The following is a 9571-nucleotide window of genomic DNA, read 5'->3' as shown; positions in this document are numbered from 1 at the left end:
CCCTTTATTCGACATTGGTGAGGCCTCATCTGGAGTACTGGGTCCAGTTTTGGGCCCCACACTACAAGAAGGATGAGGAAAAATTGGAAAGAGTCCAGCGGAGGGCAACAAAAATGATTAGGGGTCTGGAGCACATGACTTATGAGGAGAGGCTGAGGGAACTGGGATTGTTTAGTCTGCAGAAGAGAAGAATAAGGGGGGTGGATTTGATAGCTGCTTTCAACTACCTGAGTGGGGGTTCCAAAGAGGATGGAGCTCGGCTGTTCTCAGTGGTGGCAGATGACAGAACAAGGAGCAATGGTCTCAAGTTGCAGTGGGGGAGGTCCAGGTTGGATATTAGGAAACACTATTTCACTAGGAGTGTGGTGAAGCACTGGACTGGGTTCCCTAGGGAGGTGGTGGAGTCTCCTTCCTTGGAGGTTTTTAAGGCCTGGCTTGACAAAGCCCTGGCTGGGATGATTTAGTTGGGAATTGGTCCTGCTTTGAGCAGGGGGTTGGACTAGATGACCTCTTGAGGTCCCTTCCAACCCTGATATTCTATGATTCTATGATTCCATGATCTCTATAAGTGTGCAGAACCAAACCCCAGATCTGAACTCTCTGGAATTTGGGGGTTCGGAATCCAGATCCCAACTTTCTCCATAATTCTGGGCTTTGAGACTAGCTGTTCCAGTTTGGCCCATTAGAGGAATAGCTTGCACACTTGGCTTTTGGGTTCATAACCCACTAGTACAAACATGACTGAATGATCACTGTTGAGTTCTTAATAACGTGCAGAATTTCAGGTTTCACCAATCTGCAGTAGGGTGAACCCCAGCAGAACTAATCATCTGTTTGGCATTTGTTGGACACTAACGGTCACATGTTCAGTATTAGTAGAGGAAGGGGGTTGCTGATTAAATCTGTGAATTCATGACACTCCCTTTATTAGTCCTCCCTAGTCCAAGCCGTAGAGCCTGGTGTAGCAATCACTGAGATCATTGCTGCCCTGGCTGCGATGTTTTGGAGGGGAGCTGCCTTGCACACAGTCCCATACTAATACGACATAAAACCTTGGCAGTGGTCCCAAGAGCAGTGCAAACAAACTCCGTATTCTTTCAAAAACATTTGGCGCCTTATTTTCAAATCTGCAGACCAACTGCTGCTGGCACAATGCCCATCACCATGAAGCTGTTTACATTTTTTCTCCAGCAGCTGCAGTGGCCTGTTATGCCCCTCCTCATGCCTGCCCAGGCTGACCTAAGGTCTCGGTCAGCGTTTCACCAGAGGAAGGGGAAAGAGTTCAGTTTATTCTGTTAAAGAAAAGCCGACTCCACTAGGCGCTGATTGAGGGGTCGGCAGAAACCTTTGGCAAAGAGGAGCACCACTCTGAAAGGTAAAGGAGGCTCAAACTAGAATTCGTTATAACAGAAGAGGTGTTTTTACTGAGGGAAACTGGAAGTGCTGGAGTTCCTAAAGGCGGGAACGTTCTTCTCCTACCATCAGTCTAGTGTAGAGTGTACAGTGCGAACACAGCTCTGGCCACGTCTACGCTACAAATTTTGGTTGACGCAAGTTTTGTCAGTGTACAGCTGCCACTGTTAGTAGATCGCGCAGGGGCACGCACACTTGGCTGTTTGCATCAGCACAGCTTGTACTCACCAGGAGCGCTGGTGTCAATGCAACGTGCAGTGCACCACTGTGGCATATGGCACCACCCAGTGCAAAGCCTTTGGGAAAGTTTTCACAATGTGTTGGGGGGTAGAAATGTGCTAGGGATCAAGTTCCCAGAATACATCATTCTCCATCCAATAATACCATTCTAATCCCAGATTTTTTGTGCCTTTTTTTAAACCCCACAAACCTATGCAACACTTTTCAGTGTCTGCCACATCTCTGACAGAAGCCTGGAGTCCTCAGAGCTCTGCTCTGTTCTCATGAACATTGCAAATACAGGACAAATGATCCTCCAGTATTTGCAGACCCATAGGAAGAACTGTAACAACGGGGGATATGATGCTTTCTTGGACGACAGTTTGCTAAGGGAGATAATGAAAAAGACATTGGTGGTGTTCCCGGAGCAGCTACAAATGGTGGAGCAGCACTTCTGGGTCTAAGAAAGGAACACTAACTGGTGGGATCTCATTGTCATGCAGGTTTGGGATGTCAAGAAGTGGCTGCAGAACTCTTGGATGCGCAAGACCACACTCCTGGATCTGTGAGCTGAGCTTGCCCCAGCTCTCCGCGCAGGGACATCAGAATGAGAGCTGCACTGACAGCTGAGAAGCGAGTCACAATCACACTCTGGAAGCTTTCAGTGCTGATTTTTACTCAGTCGAGGTGTTTGTCCTGGGCCCCCCCCTGCAAACCTCAATTTTTCTCAGTGCCAGGTAGGGGCCCTGGTAGATGGGGGCAGTGGGAGAGCTGGGAGAGGCCCAGGGAAGCAGGGGGTGACATCCCTAGAGCCTGTCCCATCCCCGCCTCCCCCTGCATCCCCCTGCCTGTGCCCATCTCCTGCTCCTAGCTGGTCACTCCACTCTCTAGGCGGCCCTGCTTCTCAACTCCGCACCGGCAGCAAAGCACTGATAGGCTCATAAGCATCCTGGAGCGCCAAGCAGATGCTATCTAGTAGCTGGTAGCCATGCAGAAAGAGGAGCAGTAACGCAAACGCCACACCCCCCCCCACAGCCCTTGTCCCAAACCTCTTTCCGTTGTGCTCCACTGTCACCTCCAACCCACTTTCACAGGTGGAGAGAAGCTTTACCAGTATCAACATGGGCTGGTTACACAAGGTGCATCCCCCCAGGTATTAATACATTCTCTGGGTTAATTAATAAGTAAAAAGCGATTTTATTAAATACAGAAAGTAGGATTTAAGTGATTCCAAGTAGTAATAGACAGAACTGTTGTTAAAGAAGTATGGGCTGAATTAAAGTGAATTACCAAGTGAAATAAAATAAAACACGCAAATCTAAGTCTAATACAGTAATAGAACTGAGTACAGATAAAAACCTCACCAGTAAGCTTCCTTTTACATACTAGTCTCCTTCTAGTCTCAGTCCAGCAATCACTCACACCACCTGTGGTTATTGTCCTTTGTTCCAGTTTGTTTCAGATATCCTTGGGGTGGAGCAGCTCTCTCTTTAGCCAGGCCAGCTGAAGACAAAATGGAGGGGTCTCCCACGGGCTTAAATAGACTTTCTCTTGTGGGTGGAGACCCCCTTCTCTCTCCTATGCAAAGTCCAGGTCCAAGATGGAGTTCCCGAGTCACCTGGGCAAGTCACATGCCCATGCATGACTCACAGTTTTTACAGGCAGAAGTCATTGCCCACATGGTATCTTGTATGTCTCCAGGAAGACTTCTTATATGGATTGGAGTATTCCAAGATGCATTGTTTCTTAAGTGCTTCTAGACTGGGCACTTAACTTTGTGAATTCCTTTCTCCAGGAAGTGACCAGATGCCTTACAAAGCTTACTAAGGCCTTGGCTACACTTGCAGATGTACAGCGCTGTGAGTTAAATCTGACTTCGTGCAGCTGAGTAGGGAAAGCGCTGCAGTCTGTCCACACTGACAGCTGCCCAGCGCACTTTTGTGGCCACATTTGCAGCAATTGCAGCACTATTGGGAGCGGTGCATTATGGGCAGCTATCCCACAGAGCACCTTTTCCCATTCTGGCGCCATGGGTTGTGGGAAGGGGGCGTGGGTGCGGGGGATTCTGGATCCTGTCCCAATGCCCCGTGATGCATCGCTTCGCATCCCAGAAATCCCTTTGTTTCCGTCCACCTTTGGCGCCTTCTTTCAACCGTTTCTGTGCAGCGTGATCTGCCTGCGGGAAATGGGAGTCCAAACTGCTGAGGCGTATGCTGACAAGTCTCGCCAGCACGTCACGTTTGGCTGTCGAACTATTCCTTAAGATCCAAAGTGACAGTGACAGTGAGAGTGAGGGTGAGGAATCCGACGATGCTATCGAGCCGCATAACGCGTACGACACGAAATTGCTTGTGGCATTCGTGGACATGCTCAGCACCATGGAACGCCGCTTTTGGGCTCGGGAAACAAGCACCGAGTGGTGGGATCACATCGTCATGGAAGTCTGGGATGACGAGCAGTGGCTGCAGAACTTTTGGATGAGAAAAGCCACTTCCATGGGACTGTGTGAGGAGCTTGCCCCCACCCTGCGGCACAAGAACACGAGATTGAGAGCTGCCCTGCCAGTGGAGAAGCAGGTGGCTATTGCAATCTGGAAGCTGGCAACTCCAGACAGCTACCAGGTTGGTCGCAAACCAGTTTGGAGTGGGAAAGTCGACCGTTGGAATTGTGTTGATGCAAGTTTGCAAGGCCATTAATCGCATCCTACTCAGAAGAACCGTGACTCTAGGTAATGTGCAGGAAATAGTGTATGGCTTTGCACAAATGGGGTTCCCTAACTGTGGAGGGGCGATAGATGGGATGCACATTCCTATTTTGGCACCACCCCACCTAGGATCCGAGTACGTTAATCGGAAGGGGTATTTCTCTATGGTTCTCCAGGCGCTTGTGGATCACCGTGGGCATTTCATTGACATTAACACAGGCTGTCCCGGAAAGGTGCATGACGCATGCATCTTTCGGAACACTTGGCTGTTCAGGAAGATGCAGGCCGGGACTTTTTTTCCAGAGCGGAAGATCACGGTAGGGGAAGTTGAAATGCCCATTGTGATCCTTGGAGATCCCGCTTACCTGTTAATGCCGTGGCTCATGAAAGCCTACACAGGGAGCCTTGACAGCAGCAACGAACGGTTCAACTACAGGCTGAACCGGTGCCGAATGACTGTGGAGTGTGCCTTTGGCCGTTTAAAAGGCCACTGGCGATCTCCGTATGGGAAGCTGGACTTAGCCGAAAACAGCATCCCTGCGGTTATATCCGAATACTGTGCCCTCCATAATATTTGTGAATGGAAGGGTGTAAGCTTCACACAGGCATGGACCTCCGAGGTTCAACACCTGGAGGCTGAATTTGCACAGCTAGAGAGCAGGGCTATTACAGGGGCCCAGCGCGGGGCTACAAGGATTAGGGGTGCCTTGAGGGTGAAAACCAGCAGTGATATCTGGTGCCCTGCACAGGAGTGAAGTGCAGTAGTTCCAATCTTTAGGAATCAGTGTCTGCTTAGCAGACAAGCAGACTTGCAGCGCCTGTTTATTTCCTGGGCTAAGGTATCTTTTACTTTATGCAATAATAAAGAATGTTTTCAAAGCCAAGGAATCCATTTATTGAAAAGAAAAAAAAATTATTTATTGAAAAGAAACAAGGGGGTGGAGTGGGGAACAGTACAATCACAGATTCGCGTATGTCCTGTCTGGTGTGCTGTGCAGTGAGTGCTGCACTTCAGGGCAGCTATACTGCATGGTGATGGGGGTTGAGTGCAGAGGGTAAGGGTCGTGGTTTTCAGGGCTGGGTGGTAAAGATACAGGTGTTGGAGGCAGCGGGTGGCATGAAGACCACGGAAGTTGGGGAAAGTGGGTTGGAGGTGACAGTGGGGCACAACGGAAAGAGTTTTGGGACAAGGGCTGTAGGGGGGTGGCGTTTACGTTTGCGGTACTGCTCCTCTTTCTGCATGGCTACCAGCTCCTGGATAGCATCTGCTTGGCGCTCCAGGATGCTTATGAGCCTATCAGTGCTTTGCTGCCGGTGCGTGGTGCTTTGCCGCCGGTGCGCTGCGTTTTTCTGGCGGATCCTGCTTTCTCTCTCCCTCCAGTCCTGTGCTTTCTCATTCTCTTTAATAGATTGCCATATTACTTCTTGCAGCATGGCTTCTTTGCTTTTTCGCGGTCTCTTCCTGAATCTTTGTAGTCTCTGAGCAGGCGATAAGAGGGACGGCTGAGGTCTCAAGGTTGATGCAGCTGTATAGGCAAAATGCAACATTTAACAGAGGCAGCATTGTTTATACCAGACAAAGTAATCATAATTTGTTGCCCTCCGCTGGACTCTTTCCAATATTTCCACATCCTTCTTGTAGTGTGGGGCCCAAAACTGGACTCCAGATGAGGCCTCACCAATGTCGAATAAAGGGGAACGATCATGTTCCTCGATCTGCTGGCAATGTCCCTACTTATACAGCCCAAAATGCCGTTAGCCTTCTTGGCAACAAGAGCACACTGGTGACTCATATCCAGCTTCTCGTCCACTGTGATCCCTAGGTCCTTTTCTGCAGAACTGCTACCTAGCCATTCGGTCCCTAGTCTGTAGCAGTGCATGGGATTCTTCCATCCTAAGTGCAGGACTCTGCACTTGTCCTTGTTGAACCTCATCAGTTTTTTTTTTGGCCCAATCCTCTAATTTGTCTAGGTCCCTCTGTATCTGATCCCTACCCTCCAGCGTATCTACCATGCCTCCCAGTTTAGTGTCATCTGCAAACTTGCTGAGAGTGCAGTCCACACCATCCTGCAGATCATTAATAAAGATATTAACCAAAATATCCCACGGGAGCCTCAAAATGGTGAGTAAGGGGGACTGATTGTTTCAGGGCTGCACTGTCCTCTGGGTTTCTGTGCCTTGGTGAGAGCCAACAGCTTCAGGGGGCACCTACACTGAACACTGTCCCAACATTTTCCACAGGAGTTCGTCCTGGACGATATCTCGCTGCTGAGGGTGACCTGGGAAGCAAGGCAGGGTCTTCTACTGCAATGCGGCTTCTGCCCTGGCCCATATGCAGCTTGCCTGTGTGCAGCAATGGTCCCCCCGCCCCTCGCGGCACAGTGGCGCAGACACGTTAGCCTGGCTGGGACAAGGACTACGGTGGCTCTCCCGATAAACCTGCACAAGCGCATTGCACACATTCTGGATGAGACATTCGAGGAGATTACCGAGGCCGATTACCACAATGTGATAAACCACATCAATGCACTATTCCGCATCTAGGCATGCATGCCTAACCCTCCTCTCCCAAAGAGCCCGCACCGAAAAAATTCCTTCCTGAAAAAAAAACGCTTACCGGGAACCTGCTCTTCTGTTTGTCCTCCACCAACTACCAGCCGCTGCGACTGGCTACCTTCCTCCTGGCTCGAGAAGAGCTCCTGGCTGCATGGCTCCAGGGATTCCGGGGTGTCTCCATCCGGCCCACCACCATCACTCCCGTTTTCCTCCTCCTCCTCCTCCCCCCGCCACCTCGGCTCTGAAGTGTCCATGGTGGTGCTCGGAGTGGAGGTGGGGTTAACCCCAAGTATCGCATCCAGCTCTTTGTAGAATTGGCAGGTCGCGGGGGGAGCATCCGAGCGGCCGTTTGCGTCGCGGGCTTTGCGGTAGGCACTCCGCAGCTCCTTCACTTTAATCCTGCACTGCAGGGTGTCCAGGTCATGGCCCCTTTCCATCATGACCTTTGATACCTTCCCGAAGGTATCGTAATTCCTACGGCTAGAGCGCAGCTGGGACTGTACAGCTTCCTCCCCCCAAACACTGATGAGGTCCAGCAACTCGCCATTGCTCCATGCTGGGGCTCGCTTGGCGCGTGGAGGCATGGTCACCTGGAAAGATTCGCTGATAGCACTCCACGCCACGCCTGGCTGAACAAACAGGAAGGGGATTTTTAAAATTCCCGGGGAATGTAAAGGGCGGGTCACATGGTTGGTTACCTGAGGCCAGGGCAGTAGAGTTTGAACTGATGACCAGAGTGGCTAGAACAGGCATTGTGGGATACTGCCGAATACTTCTGGAGGCCATTCACAGCGCATTGGGCAGCCACACTGGCGCCGTAGCACTGCAGTGGCTGCGCAATACTTGCTATTCCTCTCGGAGAGGTGGAGTACATGCAGCGCTGCAACCACGGAGATACAGCGCTGCAAATGCCTTGCCAGTGTAGACGGGGAGTGAGTTATAGTGCTGGGGGAGCCTTTACAGCGCTGTAACTTGCAAGTGTAGCCAAGGCCTTAGAAATCAAGCAAGTATACAGCCAATATTCATAACTTCAAATAAAAAAATGATATATGTGTACAAATAGGATGAATAGATTCAGTAAACCATAACCTTTACAGAGATATGTTACACGGCACATGTAGCATAAAACACATTCCAGTTATGTCATATTCCCATAAAGCATTATGGGACACATCGCCACAGTAGCCCTTTCTGTTGATGTATTCAGTGGCAAGGTGCTCTGGTGCCAAAATAGGGATGTGTGTGTTGTCTCTTGCTCCACCACAGTTCAGGGACCCCACTGCTGCACTTCCATCCACTATGTCCTGCATACTGCCAAGAGTGACAGTCCTGTGTAGCAGGGGATGAGTAATGGCCCTACACACTTGCTGTCAGGGAGCACAGGTCTTCAACTCTGCCCCAGGGCTCTTTGGAGCTAGAACGCTCCCACCTGCCAATGAGTGGTCCCCTAGCAGCTGTCAGAATAGGAGCTGGGCTGTCCTGCCCAGTCCCAGCTGCAGCATTACCATGCTGACCCGCCTCTGAGCACCATCCCCTGCCAGCTCAGAGGATGCTTGCAGCCGGGTGGGGAAGGGACTGCCTGGCAGCCAAGGAGCCCAAGGCCCAGCGTGTCAGGAGCCGAGAGGCAGCCAGAGCTGGGTAGCAGGTCAGCCTTTACAGCAGAGCCCCCAGTGGGGAGCAGGAAAGAACAGCTGATGCCCGGCAAGCCAAATGGAAGGCCCTTGCTGCCATCTCTGACCCCTGCATTCCCTTGCCAGGCAGCCCTTTTCCCTCCCCTGCAGAGCATTCTCTGAGCTAGCAGGTGCTGGTACTGGGCCTGCCTGGGGGTGGAAGGGTGCTCAGAGGTAAGTCAGCATATGCATGCTGCACCCCAGGACTGGGCAGGGGAGCCCATGGGCTGGAACTGCTGGGAGCCTGGGGTGGAGTTGAGAAGCAGGGCCGCCTAGAGAGTGGAGTGACCAGCTAGGAGCAGGAGATGGGCACAGGCAGGGGGATGCAGGGGGAGGTGGGGATGGGACAGGCTCTAGGGATGTCACCCCCTGCTTCCCTGGGCCTCTCCCAGCTCTCCCACTGCCCCCATCTACCAGGGCCCCTACCTGGCACTGAGAGAAATTGAGGTTTGCAGGGGGGGCCCCAGGACAAACACCTCGACTGAGTAAAAATCAGCACTGAAAGCTTCCAGAGTGTGATTGTGACTCGCTTCTCAGCTGTCAGTGCAGCTCTCATTCTGATGTCCCTGCGCGGAGAGCTGGGGCAAGCTCAGCTCACAGATCCAGGAGTGTGGTCTTGCGCATCCAAGAGTTCTGCAGCCACTTCTTGACATCCCAAACCTGCATGACAATGAGATCCCACCAGTTAGTGTTCCTTTCTTAGACCCAGAAGTGCTGCTCCACCATTTGTAGCTGCTCCGGGAACACCACCAATGTCTTTTTCACTATCTCCCTTAGCAAACTGTCGTCCAAGAAAGCATCATATCCCCCGTTGTTACAGTTCTTCCTATGGGTCTGCAAATACTGGAGGATCATTTGTCTTGTATTTGCAATGTTCATGAGAACAGAGCAGAGCTCTGAGGACTCCAGGCTTCTGTCAGAGATGTGGCAGACACTGAAAAGTGTTGCATAGGTTTGTGGGGTTTAAAAAAAGGCACAAAAAATGGGATTAGAATGGTATTATTGGATG

At 51.2% G+C, this 9571-nt stretch overlaps 1 protein-coding gene across 1 annotated transcript; it reads right to left on the bottom strand.

The window, feature by feature from the left end:
* Nucleotides 1–5239: 5239 nt before the first annotated feature.
* On the bottom strand, nucleotides 5240–9195 carry LOC128828819 (zinc finger and SCAN domain-containing protein 20-like). Its single transcript, XM_054013783.1, has 3 exons — nucleotides 8989–9195; nucleotides 6954–7521; nucleotides 5240–5862 (listed from the first exon to the last, which is right to left on the bottom strand). The coding sequence occupies exons 2-3, from the start codon at nucleotides 7474–7476 to the stop codon at nucleotides 5408–5410; spliced, it is 978 nt and encodes a 325-aa protein (XP_053869758.1). The 5' UTR covers nucleotides 7477–7521; nucleotides 8989–9195; the 3' UTR covers nucleotides 5240–5407.
* Nucleotides 9196–9571: the final 376 nt, after the last annotated feature.

The sequence above is a fragment of the Malaclemys terrapin genome, chromosome 24, assembly GCF_027887155.1.
Source record: "Malaclemys terrapin pileata isolate rMalTer1 chromosome 24, rMalTer1.hap1, whole genome shotgun sequence".
In the NCBI taxonomy this organism is placed as follows: Eukaryota; Metazoa; Chordata; order Testudines; family Emydidae; genus Malaclemys; species Malaclemys terrapin.
This window is presented reverse-complemented; position numbering and strand designations above follow the sequence as displayed.

What these genes read in the sequence shown, in the direction of transcription:
- LOC128828819 (XM_054013783.1), bottom strand. Translation starts at nt 7,476, where the DNA reads ATGCCTCCACGCGCCAAGCGAGCCCCAGCATGGAGCAATGGCGAGTTG. An exon ending in AACAGAAGAGCAGGTTCCCG is followed by an intron (nt 5,863 to 6,953) that starts GTAAGCGTTTTT and finishes TTGCCTATACAG; the next exon opens with CTGCATCAACCTTGAGACCT.